Source organism: Conger conger, chromosome 18 (genome assembly GCF_963514075.1).
Source record: "Conger conger chromosome 18, fConCon1.1, whole genome shotgun sequence".
Classification (NCBI taxonomy): Eukaryota; Metazoa; Chordata; class Actinopteri; order Anguilliformes; family Congridae; genus Conger; species Conger conger.
In genome coordinates this window covers 20,671,910-20,697,016 of record NC_083777.1, presented here as the reverse complement: position 1 = coordinate 20,697,016, position 25,107 = coordinate 20,671,910, and the positions used below count along the sequence as shown (strand labels likewise).

Sequence of the window (25,107 nt, the reverse complement as noted above, 5' to 3'; positions counted from 1 at the left end):
GAATATAGCATTGGAATGTTGTTTACTTTTTGATGCTGCAGTAATTTGGGCAGGCAGCAAGTGTGCACTGTAGATTTTTTGATAAAAAAATCAAGAACATACTTCCATCCCATATTTCTCTCTCCCTCTCATTCTCTCGAGAATATGACAATATTTTGCACAAATTCACCCGAGTTTATGCAACGATATCTATGAGTTTGTGCAGAACACACAGATTACTGATCTAGAAATGAGAAGAAAGGAGAAAAAATGGTTTCTGTTTCCCAATATACATGCTGTAAGGCAGCCCTGCACTACTACACATCCCGCGGGCCAGCGTCCGCAGGCATTTGCCCCTGCTATACTCTACGCAACCTGATTTCAGTCATTATTTTACCTGCTTGGTTCAGATAAAAAGCTCATTAGTGAAATTGAGTGGTGTAGAGCGTGGTTGAAGCAAACCTGCAGACACTGCAGCCCGCAGGATGTGGAGTTGAGTAGCCCTGCTGTTGTGAGCAGATTTATAGAGTGAAATCTATTGTTTGCCACGGGCCTGTCTAAAGGAAGCCAATCCCATCCACATAAACAGCGTTATACCCAGTCTTTCAAACAGGATATCCCAAACTTTATTTTTTGTGTCAAGAAGTGTACCATGTATAGCAATCACAGTTAGTGTACTTCCTTCCTATTTTTGTGTGCAAAGAGAAAAACTAAACAAAAAACAAATAAACAAAACATCAATAACAAAAAAAAAAAATCAAGAAAACTTATTACAGTATCTTCAACTATTGAAAAACAAACAAACAAAAAAAACTAAAGCACATCCCCAGTGAAACCCTGTAAATTAAGACATACCTTAACCTCGAATAACGTCCATGTGAGCAGTGGAGTGTAATGCTGATATCAACCGACAAACTGTGTATGACAGGTCCCTGATAAAGTTTCAAGCATTCAAACAGAGAGATTTCCGCTACTGGAGAACAGAGGCAGAAGAGCAGTCGCTCTGTTCATAAGCAGAGCGACAGCAGGGCTTGGTGTGTCAGCTGTCACCTCTAGAGCAGGTAGTGTTATAGCGTCACAACTGTGGAGACCCGGTACACCTGCTCATCTTATTCTGTTTACAAACCCGCCGATTGTTTACAGTCTTGTCAGATTTCTTCATTTGCCCCTGAGATGTAATAATCTCACTACCTGCAGCCAGAATCTCAAGTACTGTATATCAAGGGACACATTATTGATGTCTATCACTGCATGGACAGGTAATTAAGCTTTAATCTACCTAATGCCTCCAAGCGATGCATTTATATATGAAAGACCACCGGCCCCCAATTGGAAAAAAAGAAATCAGATAATAAAAAATGTTAATATTAGAAACGTACACTGCTCAGCACGAAGGAACAGAACTAAACAAGCTTTAAGCAACTGCTGCACCAAAAAGGCAATATTTGTCAATCTTGTGTTTACCAAGGGTTTGATAATAATAAATATGTTGAATTCTCTATGCAATGCTGAAGCGTATGGCCTTTGACAATACTGTACAGTATATACATATGAACTCTTAAATGACAAAATATCCTTTGATGTACATAGTTCTCTATAACTGTCAAATAATACAACCAAGTCCTCAAGCAAGCATTGTCTGTTTGTACAAAGATCCATGCAGGCCCCTCCCCCCACCCCACCCTTAAATACAGAATTTCTTTATGTCCCACCCTCCTATACACAAAAGCCAAATACTGCCTTTTCACCGAAATGTGCCAAGTTACCAAAGAACATATAGCCTCATTTAAATAAGAAACAAAAAACCTACATCCAAAATCTATACAGCATTCAAACCTCCCTCAACATTTACGAATGGGATACCACTTAGTATTTACAGACGTTTCATCCATGCACAGTGTTAACAAGTACCACATTAACATTCCCAAATATGGATATGGCGGATGAGGTGGGGGGGGGGGGGGGGGGGTAGAAAGGGGTTGCCGCAGCGACAGTGTGCAGGAACGCAGTCACGCAACGTGAGGCTGAGCAGAACGAGTCCGTTAAATACCGTCGCTGCGACAGGACAATGTTATGGCTGTACTTCATAGATTTTCTTCTCTTTTTTTTTGTCTGGTAGATAACCGGGTAGAAGGGTAGAGAGGTCCAGTTCTTGTTTATTTTTTTTTTTTTTATTTTTTTTTTTTGTCCTTTCTATCAATGAAAAATTCGTTAACAGTCAGAAAAAGGTCAGGAACACGTTTACGTCCTTCATTGGATCGGCGATGTCGACGTCGCCAGTCATGTTTCTTGTTCAAGCAGTTCAAAAGGGCATGCCGCCTGGTTTCCTTCATTTTTGGGACAAAAATAATATCAACCATTTTTCTTTTAAATTTGACTCAAATGTACATAGCTCCAGGGAAGGTGTGTCCAAATCAAGAGTGACACTGACCTGCCTTGAGAGAGAAGAAACAAATGAAACAAACATTTTGCCGACGACACGAGACAGCCCATTGACATTTTACACACTTCATAATCAAGTTAATGAGGACCCCCAAACCCCGTCATTAACTTTAAAATCCTTTAGGACGGCTGTTAAATCTTCAAAATTTCAAATGCAGAAGTTTCTAGATTTCATACAAATCCTCTTACGAAAGTTTCTACACAAGTAAAACACACTTTTGTACCACAGATAGAAGCTCAACCATTTTTGGCGCCATTAACAAATTTACGTTTCAGATAGAAAAACCGACTGTTGTGATTGGGTATTACGAGCATTTTCAGAAATATTAGAAATACTAGAAATATTTCCCTTTGGCAAAATGAGGAGAAAACTGCAATACGTTGGAAAATCCAAGCCTTCAAATATTCTGCTATCCTAATCTTCAGAGATTGCAAATTCTAGTTTCTAGACAAGAAAAGTAAATCTTACAAGAGACTACACTCCAAAACCAGGCTGTTAGCAGACACGGTTAATAAAAACAAAATCTGTAAGAAATCGCCTTCTTGAAATTCAAATAAACTTCAGTGCTTGTCCTTCCCAAATCCTGGATTTTCCTTTCTTTTTTGCAATACTTACAGTAATTGAACAGAACACTAAATTACAAACCCTTTATGTCATAAATGGCAGTTTGAATTGAAGAAAAAGAGTGTAATTTCCCTTAATAACAGAAAATATTTAGCCAATGTTTTAATTCCTAAGATAAACAGGATAATCAATGATCCTGAATATTTCAGGGGTCAGAAAGTAAAAGTCCTGCCATGTGTTTCTTCCACCCATGAACTCAGCCATCTGATTTAACTGATTAGTTCTACCTCCTGGCTGAAGAATTGTGCTAATGAGCAAATCCAGGCGATTGGAATAAAATCCCAGGGAGGACATTTACTTTCTGAACCTTGAGTTTCCACCTCTGCTGATATCCAGACTGGACATGTCAAGTTGAAACTAGTGAAATTGAAATTAAATTGATATCATCAAACCCAATTATGACTTGATTTTCATGAAAAAGAACAAATTGAGAAAATAAGTGTTGCCAGAATAATAGTAACAGTAGGTATTACGTCATGGCATTGGGCTTTCATGGCTTTTTAATATGATGGGCAATTGGATATTGGACAGGCAACCAGTAGAATGACTAAGGGAAATTGCAGCAGATTTTGTGTTTCCATATTACATACAACAAAATGAGTACAGAGCATGGCATATTCTATATTTCTACAGCAATGCTGGTCTAAGACATTCATTTAAGATGAACAGTGGAAGTAGTGAATTCTCAATGAAAAAAAAGGGTCCCACTCATAATGCAGAACACTAAAATGGTGGCCAACAAGCAGAATGGAATCTGCCAGAACACTCAATTCCTCAGACCCATTATGGAGTAATGGCATCATTTAGGTCTATGAGGTGAGTAATGTAATGAGTTGAAATAAAATGAATTAAAATCAGTAATTATGTTATTTCCTTGGCACGGTCATTTTTTACATCTGATAGTGAACCAGAACCAAACGATTTCACTTCCGGGGAGAGCCGAACATTATATAAGAATGGAAGATCTGGTCAGATATGGTTATTGATGCAGAATCCTCATATTCGACTTAAAAAGACAGGATTAAAAGCAAACTGGTAAAAACGTAGTAAAGGATATGTGGCTAATGGGGTTAATGTCTGTGGTATAATATGGGTTAACCGTTAAAATGAACTGTGATGGTAAATGTAAGGGTACTTAGCAGCAACCATTGACCCTGATTAAGTTTAGTCCATTTAATGCACAAAGCAAAAGCATCAGACAAAAACGTAACCTTAAAGTGACAAATCTATATATACTGTAAGTAATGCTTACCGTCCTCTTCTGTATTCAAATAAATCTTGAATTCTATAGTATGCATACATTAAATTGGGCAGGGACTCAAGCTACCATTCGAACACATTTTTTCGTTCTACAAATACTGTATGAACTTTTAAGAAACTTCACAGTTTCCATGGAATTATAGCTCTAGAGAATCAACACCCTCCTTTTTACAGAAATGGCACTGACTCACCTATTTGCCAAACCCACCTTTTGAAAGACATGGCACTGACTAAACCTTTAAAGAAATGTCTATTTCTGTGTCATTTGATCCACTGTTGCGGGTATTTTACCTAATCTACAATAGATACGATACTCTTTCATTTGTGTTCATAGTTAGGACGTTTATTCTCTTCAGTGCATGAATCTCCTAGGTTAGTTGGAGAATGTGTGTGCGTGCATGCATGTGTGTGTGTTTGTGTGTGAGTATGCACATTTGCTTGTGTGCGGACGTGTGTGTGTGGTGTGTGTGGTGTGTGTGCGCATTTTCGTGTGCGTATGTGGGAGAATGTGTGTGTGCGCATGTGTGTGCATGTGTATCGGGGGCAGAAACACGACGGTTAAAAAAAGCTATGCTGCTGCTACTTCCGTTTTCTTCTCGACTGGGTTATTGGTTATTTCACTCCGTCCTCTCCCGGCTCTGCGGGGGCTCAGAAGTTCGCTCAGAAGCCCTTGACGTGGCAGTAGGCCTCCAGGGACGTGAAGAGAATGTACAGCAGCCATAGGCTGAAGAAGAGCATGGTGGTGATGGCCTTGGAAGTCCGCGGGCCCCCCAGCTCCCCTCCGATCTCGGGCCTCCGCCGGTACATCAGCACCCCCACGCAGATGAAGGCGAAGATGGTGAAGAGGGTGACGGAGAAGGCCAGGTTGCCGGGGGAGACCCTGAATGGGCGGTTGTGGGCTTGGTGGTAGATGGCGGCGATGGACCAGGCCACGCCGATGCCCAGGAACACGTTGACGGCGTTGCTGCCCGTCACATTGCCGATGGAGGCATCTGCGTACTGGTCCTGGATGGCCGCCACCTTGCTGGCAAACGTGTCTGAAAAAGACCAGGGGAACATGGGAGAACAACCATCACCAACAGGTCAGGTGACCCTTTCAGCCCCTTTTCATGCGCAGCTTATTCTGAGAAAATAGAGATTTCCCCATATTTTAGCATATTTTAATGGCTTTTTAAAATTCTGCTTGCCATTATCCTAGGTTCTTGTTGCACTGTATACACGGCCCACATGGGAATCTAGTCGCCCTACTATAGGCCTCAATCACATTATTTCATCACATTTGTTAGGGGGACATTCCAGCTCAACTTTAACATTAAAGGCATTGTGAACATTGTAACACTGTTACAATACGTCAGACGAGAAGGGCCATAACCTGGTGAAGAAGAGAACCCATTCGCCCCTAAAGAAATGTGAATGTGAGTCCTGAGGTCTTTAGCCTTTCAAAAGCACACCGCCACATTTCTGCTGAAGGGGGTGCCAGCAGGCTGTCATCAACACAGCCCTCCTGCCCCCGCATCTGTGGCAAACAGGGGTAAAGGGGACAGGAACATAGGCCCACCCGCCTCCAGCCATAAACAGCAGGCTAAAGAGCAGCACTCCACTATTTCACACCATGGAGGCCATGCAATTATACTTTTGAAGGGCAGGGAATTTCGAGGGCGGGCGAGGGAGAGGTACCATTGATAGAGAGAGGGTGAGGTGGAGGGTGAACTGGATGGTTGGGTCAGGTTGTTGAGAGTTTGCAGGAACATGTGCTCTCACAGTAACTTTGTCCTTACGGAAATATAACTGATTGAAAATATATGATGAAAATACACTTCATAATACGTGAGTATACAGCTTATTCCCACTCTCTGATATTGCATTTCAGATTTTTCACACAAATTTATCAGTTTGCTTGTGTGTACCAGCCAGCAGGGTGAGAGAGGACCACTGCACCCCCTTCCCCCCCGTGACTATCCCTGCTTCCTGCCAGAAAGACGAGAGGGAGAAAGGATGAGGTGGCAAATACCTAAAGTGGTCACTTTGGGTGCCCATTCTCCATGGGTGTACCTTAGGGGTTCTTTTGGGTACCTGTACCCAGTGGGTTTATCTCAGGGGTAATTTTGGGTGAATGTTCTCAGTGGGTTTACCTTAGGGGTCCTTTTGGGTGAACGTTCTCAACCGTCAGCAGCTGAACTCGGAGACATACTGCTCAATAGTGAAAATTCTATAAACCTCTATAAAACGCAGCAGAACAGAACACATCCATAACCATGATTTAGAATAGGTTATTGAACTGCACGGGTTGCTGGACAAGATCAAAAACAATTATAATACTAATAGGAAAAAAGATTGAAAAACCAAGGACTGCACTTTGAAGTGTACTTTCGGAACACAACCCAGGAGTTTGGGAAATGAGCTGCATCCCAACTTTTGATGTAGTATTTTCCCTCGGTAAGAAAATGTGATACAAGCACATGGTGAAAACCACTAAGCGAATAAAATTTATAGCCTAATTAGTTTCACTGTGCTTTTATTACAGGTGGCAATGAGTACATTTGAAAAAACTGGTTTAGTGAAACACATCCCCAGAGACTAGCCCAGCTACTAATGTGGCATGATGCAAGTTTACCCAGCATGCAAACAGATACAACTAATCCTGAGAGAGACCGTATGCAAAATAAACCATAAATGGCCGATTGGCTCTCACTGCCTGCATGTTCACCAAAGCTATTCATCCTTCTTAAGTGTATTAGTAGAAGAAGCACCCCACTTCATCAGCACTTACTGCACCACACTCATTCAACTTCAGAATGACATCAGCAGTTTACCATAAATGTATGTGGCAGCAAAACAACAGCTGAGAAAAATCACTTTAAAAGACAAACATGGCTGGCAAACAAGCCTTCATCTTCATCATTTGAAATTGAATAATCAGCATTTTGTTTCTAGCCACTCTTTTTCTCACGGAATCATGCTACCCTGAAAGTCAAACAGGCACAGCCACGGTCATCAAATCAGGTGAAATCGGTGCTCTGTACAGCCAGGGACTAGGGGACCGGGGACTGAGATTCCCCCAGAAGCAAACTCCAGTGATTACCAAGCCGTGCAGAACATACAGTAAGATGTTTTTCATTTCAATTCAACTGGTCTCAGTGGGTTTACCTTGATCTGGGGCCAAAAAAGTCTCATAGTCAAGCATGGCAGCCTCCATGAACTGGTTTTGTGCACCATTAAGCAGCTCCCGTAGGAATCCATTGAACCGGACAGCGGAAGCTGTCTCCGGTTCTTATGTACCTTAGTGCAGTGGACACAAGGCCTAGCCCTTGCGTATCCTTCATGGGGAGATGGGGGTATTTTATGGGAAGATAAGATGCTGTGCCAGACGAGCACTTTTAAGATCAGAAACCCAAAGAGGGTTCCTGATGACGTCCAGGAAGTAGCCATTAGAACATGCGCATGGTCAGCAACAATACTCAAATAGGCTGTGGCATTCAAGCAATGATTATTTGGTATTAACGGGCCCAAAATGTGCCAAGAAAGATTTCCCACATCATTACACAACCACCAGGTTGGGTCCATGGATTCATGCTGTTGGGTCCATGGATTCATGCTGTTGGCACCGAATTCTGACCCTACCATCTGTAGAAATAAAGATTCATCAGACCAGGCTACGCTTTTCCAGCCTTCAACTGTCCAGTTTTGGTGAGCCTGTGCCCACTGCAGCCTCAGCTTTCTGTTCTTGGCTGACAGAAGTGGAACCGACATGGTCTTCTGCTGTTGTAGCCCATCCGCCTCAAGGTTCGATGTGTTGTGCAGTACTTTCTTTTTCAGGCCAACTTTATGCGGGCCTCAGAAGAGAGACTTCAGGCAAGGCCACTGTCAAATTCTCAGACAGACTGGGCTGCATTAACCTGCACCTCCTGTCTATTGATGAGTGTACTATCGGGTTTCTTCATTCCTGACACGTTCTCCTGCTCAACCGGACGTTTCTCTGAAACAGGGAGGGAGGACGAGGCTGTGCGCAGGTCAGCCGAGGTCACCATTCGGAGGGTTTTAATATTGCATGGAGCAATTACATACCAAAGAGGGCCGTTACCGTAAGAGGTCCAGACCTCGACTCGTCATTAAATATGTCTTGCTGTAGGAGGCTTGGCAGGGGTTGGCAGCAGTTCTCTCTCCTTACGGTTCGTCTGCTGGACTCTAAATCTTATAACCCTCACCGATTCATAGATGCGGCTGCGTCCCAGTCTTCTGATTTGTGAGTAGATGTTCTTGTAGGAGCTGGGTCGTTCAGGGTAGGGTCAGCACTGCACAGCTGAATATATACTAATCTGTTAGTACTGTTAGCACTCTGAGTGGCCTGTAGCGTAGTGGTTAAGCCCTTAACCCTGCATTGCTCCAAGGAGGATTGTCTCCTGCTTAGCCTAGTAAACTGTACCTCGTTCTGGATAAGAGCATCTGCCAAAAGTCATTAATGTATTGTAATAAGCATTAGCCACCTAAGGGAAAGTACTGTGGAGATAGACAAAAGGCACATCTGCATTCAGGCCAACCTGTGCTGTAAAAGGAGCTGGAACACCTGGACATGTGAGTAATGGGTCTACATTTGGACTACCTTCTGTGGGGGAAAGGCCAGTTTTTTCTTGGATCCAAGGACAGAGAAATGAGGCCTGCTGGAAAGGGCTTCATCCTGGCCTGGTTCTTTGACCTCACAAGCCTGTCCCCCAGCAACTGAAGCCATTAGGATCATCCATCATCATCGTTTCAACGAGCAAGTCACTGGGAAAATAGGCTGGCTTGCCAGTGTCCTGTGTAGTTGCAGTTTAAGAAGATAATTAATCACTCAGTCTTTATTTTTGCATCGTGCCATGTAGGCTTGGAGGACCCCAAAGTCATTTTCATTTCCACAGCGGGGGCCTGTTGGTTGGCATCGCAGTCTCAAACAATCCCCCCCCCCAATCCAGACATGCCCCCAAGACCATCATGACCACAGCCATCAGCTTTAAACTCTTGGTCATCATGTGTTGTAATTTAACAGACTTGCCCTCTATCAGGCTTTCTGTTCAGGCCAATTAAAACTTTTATGGTGCTGTGTGAAGGCCTGGTTGTCATGAAAAAGTGAATGCATACACATCTGAAAATTTCACTGGTCTGTTGATTACAGAAACACTGAAAGCTATTAGATAGATAGCAAGAGATAGAAAAATATACAGTGGACTGTAAGAGATTTATTTTGCCATGTCATGAAACGCAAGCCATCATTGAACAACCACTGACAGCAGCAGGAGACACCAACTACCTATCTTTATTTAAAATGCCTCTGGTCTAATGCATTTTATTAATGCAGGTATTCATTATTCTCTTTTAGACTTATTGGTCTTCTGCTGCTGGAGCCTATCCACTTTGAGGTTTGACTTGTTGTGTGCTCCATGGACTGGTGTGCTCCATGCTCTGTAAAAAGGTCACAGAAATGTTGTGACAGCAGCAGCCCCATCTTTACACTTTTATTATGCCTCATCTGGAGATGGCTTCGCCGTAATGAGACCGAGAATATGTGTAATAAAACCCTGGCCCGCGTATTGACACGAGCAATATACATCTGGGCTATCATTTTCATTTTCAAAGACTGCCAGAACATTGCATATACTCCTGCTTCTATCTCGCTCTCTCTCCCACCCTCCGGAGCCCCCAGCCGCCCCCCACCCGTGCGTTTCCGTAAACGACTCGCGATGCAGACGGCAGATGGCCCGGGGGCACGCCGACCCCGCTCACCCTGACCCGTCGTGTTCCGCTCAGCCCTGTCCCCCGTCGCCGGTACGGTAACAGGACCGCTATCCCGCCCAGTCTGCCAGTGCGCGTGGAGCGTCTTCATTTGACAGTTTTGCAAAGAGGCCAGGTAACTCCCTCCTGTTTTTCCCCCATCTGTTCTGCAGCAGTCCGTAATCACTGGTCTGCTGGTGGCACCATCTCCCCCCGGAGAATGACATTTTATTACCTCTCACTTGGCCTTCTTAACAGCCTGTTCCACACACTGATCAGCAGTGCTGGTAGAGAGGCAGACTCAGGCTGTCATATCGGTGAAGGCAGGTATTAATGTTCGGTTAGTGGCTACGGCTTCCTGTCGCATCAGAGACCGTTCTCTAAGCTGCGATATGACAGTTTGAAAGCCACAGCGGCTCGGAATGTCAGTGTTGTTCTCCCTCCGTTTAAATAACCGGCTCTGAAACAAGAGGGAACCTGCTGTTCACAAAAGCTTTGTGGGAAACATCACGGGACAGCTAGCATCAAACACGCATGTACACTGGTTTCTTCTTCTCTGCTCATGGAGGAAATCATCGCAGTGTACCGGCACAATCTGCCAGGGTAACGACAATATCACATGGTGGGCCGACCGGTTTTTGAGTAAACCCACATCGGATAAGAGACCTTCTCAGAACGCACTAACTGGACCGTGGAGAAGTGGGAACAGCTGTCCTGTATTTGGAAACCCCGCTCCCGACAAAACGGATAGGGAAGAGGCCCCCCGCTGCGGCACATTTGTTTTGCGTTTCAACACGAGAGGGGGATCAGGCGGCTCGCCTGGTTAGTGTCATTTCAACACTTTGAGGTATGCGCGCTATGCAGCCGGCCTGCTGCTGTAGATTAACCAGATCCCCGCGAGCCGGAGTACCCCGCGGGGAAAAAACGATGTTTACAGAGTATGTTTATTCAGTGTTCTTCCGAATACAGAGAGACTTTATTTCACTGAAACGAGGCATCCGCTGCCAATCGATCTCGGGGATCGGCGCGCGTACGCTCCCGTCTCCCTCCACAGTGCCGGAAAAAGAGAAGTCGGAAATCTTTCAAAAGGACTGCAGGCGCAGCGGCGGACTCCATTAATGGGATCTTGGTGGGAGGCGGCATTATTTTCGCTCGCGTCTGACTCGCCGAGCATGAAAAATGAGGCTAATTTCAGGGCGACGCACCGCCGAGCCTTATTCGCAATAATTACGGCGGGGCGAAGGGGCGGGACACCCGGACCTTATCCATCACGCGGCGGCTAACCCCGTTATCCGCAGCTGGGTGAAATGAACGTGGAGCCTCCACGTCGCATAATTGATCAGGTTCATAAAGCCCCGCTCAGAAACAGGGGGTCCGAAATGAAATTACGCCCGAGCTACGCGGGGAAATGACTAAACGCAAAACGGCGCTGAGGGGCTCGGTAGTGGAGTAGCAGACGTCTCATCTTAATGTATCGATGCGCTGTGGAAGTGTCAAAACGCTCAGGCACGATGGTGTGAAATCAGTCTTCATTCACCTCTAACCATGTTATTTGGCCTTATCTGGTGCTATGCTGTGCAGCAACACAGTACAGTACGAGCTCTAACACTTTGTCCTACTCTGTGTGTTTATTCATATTCAAAAACTGATGGCGGAGAGTATTAACAGAAAAAAGCCTTGGGAAACAGTTGTGGCGGTGAGAATCCGCCACCACTCCTATTCAACATGGCCTACGAGTATTCCCACCACATATTCTGACGTCAGTTAGACTTAGAATTTAGATGAGTACATAACAGGCAGAAAAGTGGTTGCGTCATGACTCGTAACTGCGACACAGGTTGACAGCTTTGTTTTGGGAGTTATATCAGCGCACACATACACCCTCCCATCTTTTCTCCTCTTCTCTCTTTCTGCCCCGTGTTCCTCTTCTCCGGCTTCTTTTTTGGCTTTTAGAGTTGTAGTGACATTCATTCTTATTTATTCTGTATCCCAATATTCATTTTGGAGTTTTTGTTGAAATGTCCCTGATGTAACACTAAAGTGTCACTGGGTCCTTGCTGGGTGCTTTAAACATCCATTGCAGTGCTCCTGTTCTTGTTCTTACTGGAAAGTTTTTTTCAGGTATGATAGTATAACAAAATGCATTCATCTAGGTTTGATATTGTACCTACAATTATAGAGTGCACCCAGCACTGTAGCAAACCTAGTCTAGGTAATTCAACCGAGAGCTCAGTTCTCTTTAGCAGTGCTAACCTGGGAGAATCCAAGGCATTGTATAGCCAATCAGATTAAGGGAGAATGATGAGGTAGCCAGATGTAGATTATAGGCCTGGTTTGTGACTTCAGAGTGGTACAGGGTGTATGGAGAAGCATGGAGTTCCACAAGCACCAGCTGTCAGCAAAATGACTGGCTACTTTTAGACTTATTTAAGGTTTGAAAGTTCTCTGGCAAAAAATATGCCAACAGAATGATCACCCACTGCCAACACCCCTAGCTGGTTACTTTTCTGACCTGGCTGTCTACTCTACATTTCAGGAACACCCTGGAGAAGGGGAGTATAAAGCGGAACAATGAGCCTACGACAGGACATTGGGTTTGGGGGTGTGTGTGTGGGTGTGTGTCTGTGTGTGTGTGTGGAGGGGGTAGTCCTACCTGGTACGGAGGTGCCGAGGGCCACGAACACCACGGCGGTGACTGAGTCCTTCAGGCCGATGGTGCAGCCGAAATGGGAGGCCAGGTCGCCGATGAAGGCGGTGAGCAGCCCAATCATGCAGATGGACACCACGAAGCAGGCCCAGCCGTTCCAGTACTCGGTGGGCGGCACGAAGGCGAACAGAACCTTCCAGAACACCGTCAGGAAGTGCATGACGTAGTCGAAGCAGGAGGGCAGCTTCTCCTCCCCGCACTCCTCGTCTTCGTCGTCCTCACCTGCGGGAACGGAGGGGAGTCATGGTAACGCAAGTGACAAAATCCAGCTATGCCAAGCTGGTCATAAGCAGGTCTACCTGGGTATGAGCTGGTCAACCAACATCCCTGTGTTTTAGACTAATTGGGTGGGGTTGAGGGACCACACCACATTACAGCGATGGCCTTGTGTCACTATCACAGGTACGATAACCACTGTGAGGGAGGACGGCCATCTTACACATTGCTCTTCTTGTTAACATTAAAATGCTAGTACCACGGGGGCAGCAATAGGAAAAATAAGAACAAACGTGACTGATGTATTTGAAATGGTTAAAAAACCACAATTCATCTACAATGAACTGAAACTGAACCGCCCAGAAACAAAAGATAACATTCTGTGCACAAACTATAAAAGTCTGACTTTACACAGTCAAACTAAATGTTTCGGGAGATTACCTCCTTTTCATAATGCAATGTTACTTCTGAGGGAGCTAATGTTTGATTTTAAATAAGCCGAATCCATTAAGGCACTTGTAAACAGAACCATGGTAAATAATGTGGAATATGCAAATGAAAAAAAAAAGTGACCTCATTTACATATTGGCATTTAGTAGATGGTCTGATCCACAGATTGCATTTTAAAATACATTCCATTCATACACTTTGTTTTACTAATGCAATTCAGGCTAAGTATTCCACAAGGGTATAGCAGTGTCCCAGCTGGGAATTGAGCCCACAATCTTTCAGTCACAAGCCCAGTTCCTAAACCTCACCCCACACTCTCCCCAGCCCTGGCCTTACAATGAAGCACTATGGGAAAGAAAAATCACATTCTCAGACCTTCATTGAGGGAAGCTAAAATCTAAAAATAAAAAATGAAAGTTTTAATCACACTAACTGGCCGGAGCCTGGGGTGAAACAGGGACAGAGATGATCAAAAAGGTTTTTAGAAAATGAACGAGCCTCTGGCTTCACTTCTCCGAGAGAACTCGCTCTAATGAGCGCTACGAAATTCACATCTGCTGCAATGAAAATCACAAAGTTTTATTAGCAGCGGAGCAGGTAAGACAAGCTCCGGGCGCGGATCCAGAGACGGAGAAGGCAGATACTTTTTTACAGGCGCTGTTACACTGTTACCCGGGCCCCGCGTCAATCAATAATTGAGCGCTCGCAAGCTGAACCTCAGATTGATTAGATTAGATTAGACTGAGTGTTGCTGAGCCCACAGACAGGGGACTGTCACAGAGACGACTGCACAGAACAAGATCAGGAGAATCTGATACTTCTCATTTACATATCCACAGAAAGATTAATCAAATCAATTCAATTCAAACAGATGTGTGATGACACTGTGTGTGTGCGTGTGTGTGTGTTTATGTGGGCTTTTTGTGTGTGTGTGAGTGTGTGTGTGTGTGTGTGTGTGTGTGTGTGTGTGTGTGTGTGTGCGTGTTGGGGGATATTCAATTTCAGTAAGTTTTTATAATTTATTGATTCAAAACTTAAAATGGAAAAAAAGATCAAATGGACAACAGCCATTTCTTACAGGTTTTTGATACAGGCTTATTTATTTAAATATGACAGATTAAAGGGCAGTAATTGCAGAGCTGGGTCTGCACTGGTGCATTAAATATGGAACATGTGCCAATGTTCGCCTCCATCTCCGAAATGTGCACTCACCATTTCTTTTGAGAACTTTGACATCAATTGTACACGGATAAAAGAATCTCATTTCACTGCTTCCTTTAGAGACCAGCAAAGAATTTTTCTGCATTTAAAAAATTCAGCATTGTAGTTGTATGAACAGCTTTGTTCAGTTTTTGTAAAGAAGGTAAAATCCATTCAAATCTATCGAGCCTACAAAGTAATCCCAGTGAACCATCTCTTAGAATAACAAGATCCAAAACATGCTGATGCTCATACTATTTGCAGAGAAGAATGACTTTTGCCATTACTTGTGTTACAAGGATCAAGTTATATAACAATATAGCCTATATTTCTATATAGATATAGAGGTAGAAGTCCAAATCCAAAGTCCCATCCTGCTGGTTTGTTTTCACCTTAAAATCAGCATCAAATTCAGTCCCAGGAAACCAGGTGCAGTGAGTAAGCAATTGTTCTTAAATTAATTGAGTGTTGATTAATAACAACAGCCAGCATACCCTGTGACTCACAGGACCATGGCTGTGGACCCATACAGTAATGGATGGCAGTTTTGTAATTCTTGGAACTGTTACAAAAATGAATTTATTTTTACTTGAAAATATTGATACATTTCAGTATCACACAACCCCAGCAGGTAATCGAAAAAGCTTAATTAAGCTGTTAATTAAATTCAAATAAAGCCAATGATCACTATAAACTGGTAATTAAACTGCTTCAAACTTCCAAAGGTGAATGCGGCAGTACCTGCCCATACCTGAACTAACTGAACTGGTGGCTACTGAACTAACCTCAATTAGCCAATGGTAGGCATGGATATGGTCATATACTGTATGACATCACCAGGCTATATCATGGCTGGACTATACCTGCTCTGATTGACACAAGGGAGACTGAAACCTGGCAGTGGAATATGGAGGGAAAGAATAATGTTGCAATGTTCGGCAACACGTTTAACACTTTACTCTATGGAGAGCAATGCATGATAAAGTTATGCCCAGAGGTAAAGGAATGAGAGATGAGGAGAAGGGGTCTTGAGCAAGAAAACAGATTTCCCAAAGGAGAACGTCAGAGAAAAAAGGAAAAATAAAAGAACGACAATCTGAGCTGATGTGACCGTTCTGACCTTGACATTTTTCAGTTTTGAAGTCCCTTCCTTCATGTGACCACAGTATTTAAATGGGAGGCAACTTGCCCTGAAAGGGATTTGAGCTATTGTTTGTAAGTGGGAGTAGGATAACATTACAGGATAACCACTTTAGGGTCACCCTGAGAACTGCCCTATTCTACTTTCCAGCGCAGTCTAATGGAGCCAGGCAAACAAGCATAGAAATGTCTTCTAAATGTCAAATAAAAGCTCTATTACCATAAACAAATGCATTCAATCAATATTATCAGTTATTGCTCCAAACATTAATAATGATGTTAATGTTCAATACTATTTTGCAGTATTGAAGCGCTTGCTTACAGACAGCAGACTGCACACACACACTGTGTTAGTAGAGTTAAGTGTTCACTGTGGCTTCCTTGGCAGTGCGTTGTACCCTCTTCCGCTTGTCATAGTTCTCACTAAGAACAATGTATGCTTCCACTAAAAAAATTAAGTACGTCAACTCAAACATCTAATTCCTGGTGATGGGCTAATGGAACATTACGTAAATTCATTCAGTTTATGCAGTTATTATTTTGAGGGCGGTTATGGGTATTTCAAGGCTCATTTGCGTGGCCCCATTCGACTGCATTACGAAGCAGAGCTGAGTGCTGAGTGACCAAAGCTGCACAAAGACATTAGTAACACAGTTACTATCATTACCCATCAGCATGGTGGAAACAGTTCAGAAAAATGCATTTTGACCCCTGGACATATAATCAGCTGTAAATGCAGGGAGCTTACTTGCACCATGCTAAATAACAACGTTAAAGCTGGAACTACAAAGAAAGGAAAGCAAAGTAAATAGTGTGGAAAACGTACCAGCATACTGAGTGAATTTGAGGCAGTTAGCGTTAGCGGATGAATTTGAGGCACATAGTAGGTGAATTTGAGGCAGTTAACAGGTGAATTTAACGCAGTTAGTGGGTGAATTTGAGGCAGTTAGCGGGTGAATTTAAGGCAGTTAGCGGGTGAATTTAAGGAAATTTCAGGCAGGACACACGTGGGGACAGCAGAAGGCAGTTATCACCAAGATAAAGAGGCTCCAGAGGCCATTTCTCAGCCGGCAGGAAACAGAGCCCCCCCAGCTGGCTACAGTCCCTGCATCGGTGCAGCAGCCCTCATCAGCCCACATCGCCATCAACCGGCTGGGCTCCTATCCACCCCACTGAGGCAACTGATTACAGAGAGAGGGCCCAGGCACTAACAGTGGCTCTATGGTTATTCTTCCAAATATGTAGATGCAAAATCGTGATTGCATCACTATGATGTAAAATAAAATCGATCACTGGATATCTTTCGTCCAGCAAACTTAGTAACCACCAATCGCAGTGTTTAAGACATTTGCAATGTTAACACGAACATAAGCAGCTTGTCCTCTACATACATTTCTGTTCATCTTCAGTTACAGGTTCCTTCAACAAAATCACATGCACAGACTCTCAGAGTCAAATGGGTAAAAGCTCTTAAAAGATCCGTATCAAAGACCTGTCACAAAAGTACAAAGCTTCTTGTGGAGACAAGGTATGGAAAAGATCCTATTTTTTGCAGCTTGTCCTGTCTAGTAGGGACAGACACCACTGGTTCATATTCCCATCATTGTAATGCTTCAGGACATGAATATGACACTGCTGAACAGAGTTCCTCCAGTTGCAGGGCAGTAGAGATATTTCTGTGGCGCCCATAGATTACACTCACTGACAGGAGTAACCCAAGAGAAACTCGATTATTTAATCCGGTTACCACGGAAACACAGCCGGTGAAATTCACACAGGCATTTATCTCAGAAATGTCAATCTCCCCCCTCTACTCTGCTCTTGCCAAGGCTGTGGTGTTTCATGGAACACACACTCCCGTTGGGGGGTGGTGTTCGGCAAGGCAGCTTTTGTTTGCTTCCGGAAAGACCGCCACCCTTGCCTTCACAATTTGTGCACAATCAGTCGCTCCGTAGTTTGGCGCTGGATAAACGCTCAAAAAGAAGGTCCTCCAGAACTTCTAACACAGAGGGATACAACACGGCACTGTAAGATTTCCCTGTAGAAAATAAACACAGAGAGGCTCTGTGTGTTTCATTTAGGAGAGAGAGAGACCCCTTCAGATCCTTTCTCTGGGGTTTAAAAAGAAGAATGAATAAGAAACTGCTTTTCATTAAGTTTCATCTCCTTGTCTCCTGAGAGCACCGCTGACTGCAGTGTTTGTGGACAATTCATACCATTCAAACACTGCACTGGTTACTGAGGCACTGAGACCCCTCGCTGTCCTTATTGGTTTCTTCTTGCACCTCCTTTGAGGAGCACCAGAAAAAAACACAGTCATCTTCGTTTCTAAAGGATGCAAACCTGATGAAAATGCCATGATAGAGCCCACAAGGTCATTATTAACCCGTTAAGGTGTAAGATCAGAATGGGAATTAGAAAACTTAATTGAACAATGCTGATGTAAGAATTGGAATTCTTAACTGAACATTAATGCGGATGGAGCAATCAGAATTCTTAACTGAGCATGATGCAACAATCATTACTGGGAATTGAAAGCAATGGAGTTCAGGAACACTGACTTGCAGAAGAATTTTGACAAAAAAACATTCCAAAAAAAACCTACCCTTCAAAGGGTTCAAAAATGTGTCATGATGAATTACACAGGAAGGACAGGCTGAGGGTTATTTAGTTTAAAACTAACTGAAGCATCACCAACACTGTATGTGTTACGCTGTTACATTAATCCGTGTTTACACTTCAGAAAATGTCCACAAAAGTAGCCTATCGGATATGGAATCTTTTGGCACGTAAACCGGATACAGCTGTAAAAAGCAGACAGAATCTCTACTGACACTAAAAAATGCCAGAGAAAATGGCTGTACTGCAGAATCTTCTCTACCCCCACAGCTGCAAAACATTCAAAGCATGACTTTTACTGCACGCTATATAACTCATATCTTGTCTAACATTTATCCATGCTTTGAAGACTTAAGAGTGCTTTTCACCATTAGAGCCAACCGCCACACAGACTCGACGGCATGACATATTTCACCTGATCCTGTAAAATCAAGGTCATTTAATTTACTTCTGTGTTTTGCATCCTTAGCTTAGGGTCCAAAATGAGCTTCAGATACATTTGCCAAAAATGAATCAAACATCTTCTCACAGTGCACAATTCCCAGTAGAGTGGTCAGAGAAAAAGAAGAAGCAGCAGAAACAGTAGATCTATAGTATATACCTAGAGTATTATGTATCAACAGTCATTACATGTCAAACTGCCTGAACCCACAGTAGCTTGAAAATTTTATTTAATGTATTTAATATAAAATAGCTCTAGCATTGCGGTGTACCATAACCTGTCTGCAATGTTGTAAAAATGTGGTGTAATTAATGTGGCGGCTGGAACATTATATGCTACAGTATTGAAATGAAGGAATGTGCCTTTTTTCCATGTCATCGTCCGTTTAGAGTACCATTTTGTGAATCGAGTGTTTAAAAACATCATAATCCAGCATCTGGGAAAAGCATACTGTCCTTGCAGCATTCCAGCGTTACAGTACGCAACCGTACTCATTGTCATGCGGGTCGCGGAAGCCGGATGGAGGAATCTGGGCACAAATTGGACGGCCTGACTTATCCTGCACCCAAGACTAATACGATCTCCCTACCATCTGTCATTGTCTCATGGAAAAAAATGACCATATCATAACATTAATATGCAAGATAACAATCTGTCCATTTTCATTTAGAAGTACATCAGCAAAAACGGAGATAGGGAATAAGGAGCTATGAGACGGTAACTGGTCGCAAAATGAACAAGGAGACGGACACAGAGCTACCATTTATACCACAAGCGGCGAGCAGAGAAGCTGAGCTACAACAGTTGTCCTGACAAAAAAAAGGGGTCAGCTGGTTTCTGAATGTCTCAGGGCACTTCATTGTTAGTGTTATGCCCTTAGAAGACGAAGCTAACCTAAGATAATGGTGCTTGCGGCCCGTGTTTGTGTTGAAAGGCCCATTGTGCATGGAGTCGGGAAACTCTACCTGCACGGACAGGAAGTGGAAGCGGGCCACTGGTCTCTGAGAGGAGCTGAGTGGTGGAAAGCCTCTCCCAGCGAGCGTTATCTCTGCTCCCTCAGATAAGATGGCTGCCAGGCAGAGCAGAGCGGTGCAGGCCAGCCGTTATCTGTGAGGAGCTGTTCACAGGTTCTTACGGCGAGAGGTTTTGGTGAGGAACCAGCCGGGAGAGACCTGGAGCTCTTGAAAGGCCTACCTCAGAACAGCAGAAACCCTCCCCATATTAATTCGACGCAGACTGAAAACAGACCTTTTCAGACTGTACCTTAGTCCTCCCTCCTGATTTACCCTCCTCCCCCCAAATCCCTCTTCTATACTACCCTAAAGATAAAGCATCTGCACTTACTATGACTATTGTTTTTAACTTATGTACTTGGAAGTCACTTTGTACTGTTCCTGCATCTCCTTCTCCTCCCCCCCATGACCTCATACGACCCTCAACCTGTTCTTTTGATTAACTTCCCAATTTCTAGCATATTCTATCAAAAGCAGATTCTTTTTCTCTGTAATTACATTTCATGTGGTAGCATCACTTCTGGACCGCTCATGTTAAATTATAACAAAGAGATCAATTCATGCAAAATCATTTTTGATTATAGCAATGAGGATAAACGCTGTGATTTTCATTATGACTCCAGGGACATGTTAAGTGCTCACAGGCAGGGGTTTTATGATAAGATGTAATCCAGTGCATAATAATGGGCTGATAATAGGTGACCCTTATTGTCATGTTGCTTAAAACAGAGTGGTGTCACAGGCTCCATAATGGGTGGAGTTTCTACAAACTGTCAATCAGCAACTTAATTTTACCCAATCGCTATGATTTGCTTTCCACGTCAAAGCCCAATGATTGGTTCACATCAGCGAGACCATGAGTGCTCAGATGAATCAACTGTAAGTTCCTTTTCATAAAAGCATCAGCTAAATAGCTAAGTGTAAAATGAGGATGCATTTTTCAAGTACTGGAACACACCCCAACACATCTAAGGAGAGAGAGAGAGGGGCCTCCCTGTGTCCCCACCTCAGAAAAGATGCACACGTTTCTGTGTCTCCACCCAATGAGCTACACATGAGGGAGGAGCAGGCTGTTATGGAGCTCATCTCTGTTAGCCCACAAGACCAAGAAAAATAAGCACCTGCCCGTCAAAAGCCAGCGAAACCACCATTTCTGACAATAGAGTTTACCGAGCTCCACCGGTCTGATAATAAAGCGCTGAAGAACAGCCCCCTGGGTATAAATGACACACTCAGCGATTCTCACCACCCCAACCCCCACGCAAACAAAAACTGTCACTTAGCTGGGCGTCAGTCAATCCTACGGGCCTATCCATGCGCACACAAACCCCCGAGAGACGCCACTCTCAGCTTGGAATTTCCAGCTCTTAGCGTTCACAGAAATCCCGCTTTCGGCGCGCTGCTCATGTTTAATCTGCGGTTACAGAAGAGACGTACGGCTCCTGGTGGGATAGCCGTATTAAGTCGGTGGGAAGTCGGCGTGCAAACATTCCAAGCTGTGCCAGACGTCGACGAGTGCGGATTGCTTCAGCGGTATTCCGGGTTCTCTCGGAATACCAAGGGAATACCGAGGGATACGCCAGCCAGCTGCTATCCGAACGGAATCGCACACAGAGGTCAGGCTGGAGGGATTGTGGGATGGAGGGATTCACCTCCACTGGCTCCAGCCCCGTGCAGTAAATACACAAAACACGAGCCGGGCCGCTCTCTGAGTAGTGAAGAGAGTATGCATGGCAGTTTGGAGGAAGTGCGTTCAAGGCCTGGGAAATGGTGTGGGATAGTGTGGTACATCTTTCATTTAAAAATTAATATTTTATGGGGTTAAACACAGAAGAAATGGAAGGAAGAGGGATTCTATAAACTAGGGATATTAATAATCACCAAATTTACTGAAGTCTGTGAAGACAAGGCACGCCATAAATGGGGATTTCTTAACTTGAACCAGCCTGATGCTGTTCAACACACACACACACACACACACACACACACACACACACACACACACACACACACACACGCACAGACGTGCACGGTACAGACATGTAAGCACAGATGGACAACCACACACACAATCACACACACATAGATGCATGCACAATCACACACATACACACACACACACACACACTCCCTAAAGTGCTGAACACAGCTCCATCAGAAAGAAGATCTTGTGCATATCCCATACTCAGCCTCCCTAACACCCAGCAGAAGTGAACGTTACAGATCCAGCGCCCTGTTCGATGGTGCCTTCAGAGCGGCGAGCTGTAAAATCACAACATAAATCTCCAGCTCGCCGGGCTCCCGGCAGACACGGCCCTCTCCTCTCCGCTGAGGCTTTAAATTTCTCTCTGGGGTGTTCACAGGGCCCTGCCGGCGGCACGGGAAGGCTTTAAACCAAGCGGACAGCAGACCAAGCAGGGAGCGGGAGCCAACGTTAGAGGAGGTCTGGTCCAGCAGCCATCTTAGGGCACAGCTTCAGGCACACACAGATAAACCCTGTTTCCACACAGCCCCTCTCTAGGGTGGGCTGGGCCAGCTGTGGCTAGCTCCGTGCTGCCATTACACTAATGTCTCATCGAGTGATATATTATATTCCTGTATTTCTTTCTCTATTTGTGTGCATGCCTCCCATCAGTTCTGTTTATTGTTCTTGTATTGAGCATTTGGTTCCAACAGTCCTCAGACTTAAACCTCTATACCACAAAACTGCATAAGCAGTGGAATAGCCATTATCAGCAGATGACAGAGTAGCCATTCCCGTTGCAATCACTACCCTGGCACATGTTTCGGTGAACATTTCTCAGTGACCTACAGTGGAATTAAACGATTTAACGTATATCCTAAACATGCTACTCACAAAAGCGAGTGACAGAACAGGCGGCTATAGCATATTTAACCAGATCTGGAAAACTTTGAAACAAATGAATGAGGATTAGGCTCAAAGAGTTGAATAAAGGAGACACAAGGCACAAGTCAAAACCATAATCGCTCACTGAAAATCCTGAGCTGAGTTCTCTATATTAAACACCAGTGCTAACAAGACAGCACGACCACAGTAAACCTGGATCTGGACTGTATAAGTGAGTGAGGTAGCGGTTGACCACATTCTATGTAAACCATCAGAAGGCCTTTTTTTCCCCAAAAGCTAGGATAGCATCTGCAGGCAGGGGGACAGCGGTTAATTGGAAAGATCGACTGGTCATTATTTAATCACGCGGGCCATAACCGCGGTTGGGATTACAGGGAGCAGACTCAGCGTTGGCGGAAAAAAACCTCCCATCGCCATTTTTGTAATAACGGCCGCGGTTGGCGGGGCGAAGCGGAGATAATTACATAAACACGCGATGGGGATGGAGAGAGTCGGAGGAGAGACTGATGCAGCCCGGATTACGTTTGTCTGCTGAAGCAGTTCCTCGCGTGTCACTGCCACCCCTGAAAACTTCCCTCAAACACACACGCAGCGTGTAACTGCAGGCAACAGCTAATTCCTTAAGAGCCTTAATTCAGGCTGAGCCAAAGCACTTATCTCCCTCTAAGACAACGAACCTCATCTGAAGATAATCCTTGCAAACTAATTTCTCTCCAATTATCCCGGGAAGATAAAATGCAATAGGCGGGTGGCATTGCGTAAGGAGGGCATGGAGTCATTTTGAGGATGAGCTGAAGTGGAAATTTTGCATTCTCTACATCTGCTTCATATCCCTGCCACTGCATTTCCACTGCCCCCAGGCAGCAATTCAACAAAAATGCACTCTCAAGCGTGTGACGAGTCAAAAAAAGTAGTACCTTGAGGCCTTGTTGAAGACATCCTACAAGCAGGCAGACAACTGCCAACATCCTACAGGTAGGAAGACAATGTTCCATCCAGGAATCCCTGTTTCAGATACAACTCAATCTGCTGTCCCAGGCCGACAGCATGCCTCCTCTCCCAGGAAGTGAAGCATATCCAGTCCTACAATACCTCCCTCACCTGAGAGCCAGTACCTGTCTCTGTATACAAGCTAGTTAACACATTTCAAGTGTGCTCATTCTGAGGAGAGAGAAATAACAAAAAGCAGCAACAACTGATAACCTAGTCACCTCTGTCCAGTAACTAATGAGCATAAACCTGTAATCTGTGACTGGTAACTGGTAACCCAAAACCAGTGACTATCAAGCTGTTACCAGTAACCAACTACCTTTAACCAATAAACTGTAACCAGTAACAGATGACCTTACACTTTTGTCATTTCATTTTTACATTTCAGGCATTTGGCAGATGGTCTTTTCCAGAACAATGGGCACATCTTACATTCTTCTAACAAACAGTCCATTGATACAGCTGGACAGCTCGAGTTAGGTATCCCACAGCAGCGCCCCACATGCGAATACAACCTACAGCCTCGCAATCCCACTTCACTACCCATCATGCCACACTGCCACACTACAGCTCGTAACCAACAGTCTGTCAGCTGAAACCTAGCCAATAACAAATAATCTGTAAGCCTGTAGACAGTAATTTATCAGGCATGGGGTGAGCAGAGGAGGCTTGGTGGAGAATTAACCGAAGAAGCCCTAACCCACTGAAATCCTGACGCATTGGACAGCCCACTGCAGCTCAGCCTGTGTTTGTGGAGAGTAAACCCGCTCCCGTCTTAAAGCTGGCTGTTGACACGGCTTCGGGACAGGGTGAACCGCGAACAGCTCCACAGAGCGTCTGATCTCCCTGCACCTGTCTGCCTGTGGCGACAGCGTTGCAGAAAGGTCTGCTTTTGTGCTGGCCCACCTCCGTTAAACAAAGGATTTATTCATCCGTATCAGGGCTGCACAACAAGGGCTGATCCATTTCAGGATTTTGTGCCAACTTCTGTACTTAATTCTTTAATGAGCTCAATCATGTCTGTTGACATTTGTATAAGCACCAGCTACAGCCACAGACTGCAAGTATTTCTGAAATATTTTACAGGTGAATGGATGGAAACGAAAGCCAAGGCACAGACCGGCCCTCAAGGACTGGAGTTGGGGTCAGGTGAGCGTTAATGGAGCCTCTTGCTCTATGGTACATTCACTCAAGCAAACGGAGCAGCTTTCTTTAAAAGTTGCTCAGCTTTCACTTTTCTAACAGCAGTCTAATAGAGCAACATTTCAAAAAAGTCAGCAAGTTATAAATAGCTGTACAATTCATCATCAACAACATCTATGAGACAAACAAGTGCTACCCTACCATCTCAGAGCAGGTTACAACGGTGGATCCAGGGGGTATATGTGTCAAGTCTGATCATCATTTCTT

At 44.3% G+C, this 25,107-nt stretch overlaps 1 protein-coding gene across 2 annotated transcripts in view; it reads right to left on the bottom strand.

Annotated features, from left to right (window-relative positions):
* Positions 1-582: 582 nt before the first annotated feature.
* LOC133118242 (sodium/calcium exchanger 1-like) overlaps positions 583-25,107 on the bottom strand; it is a 131,904-nt gene continuing 107,379 nt past the window's right edge. For both annotated transcript variants that reach the window (XM_061228072.1, XM_061228073.1), the window contains exons 6-7: positions 12,705-12,980; positions 583-5,343 (exon numbers count right to left, since the gene is read on the bottom strand). In XM_061228072.1, coding sequence (XP_061084056.1) covers positions 4,967-5,343; positions 12,705-12,980 — 653 coding nt within the window. In that variant the 3' untranslated portion in view covers positions 583-4,966. The remainder of the gene's footprint in view (positions 5,344-12,704; positions 12,981-25,107) is intronic.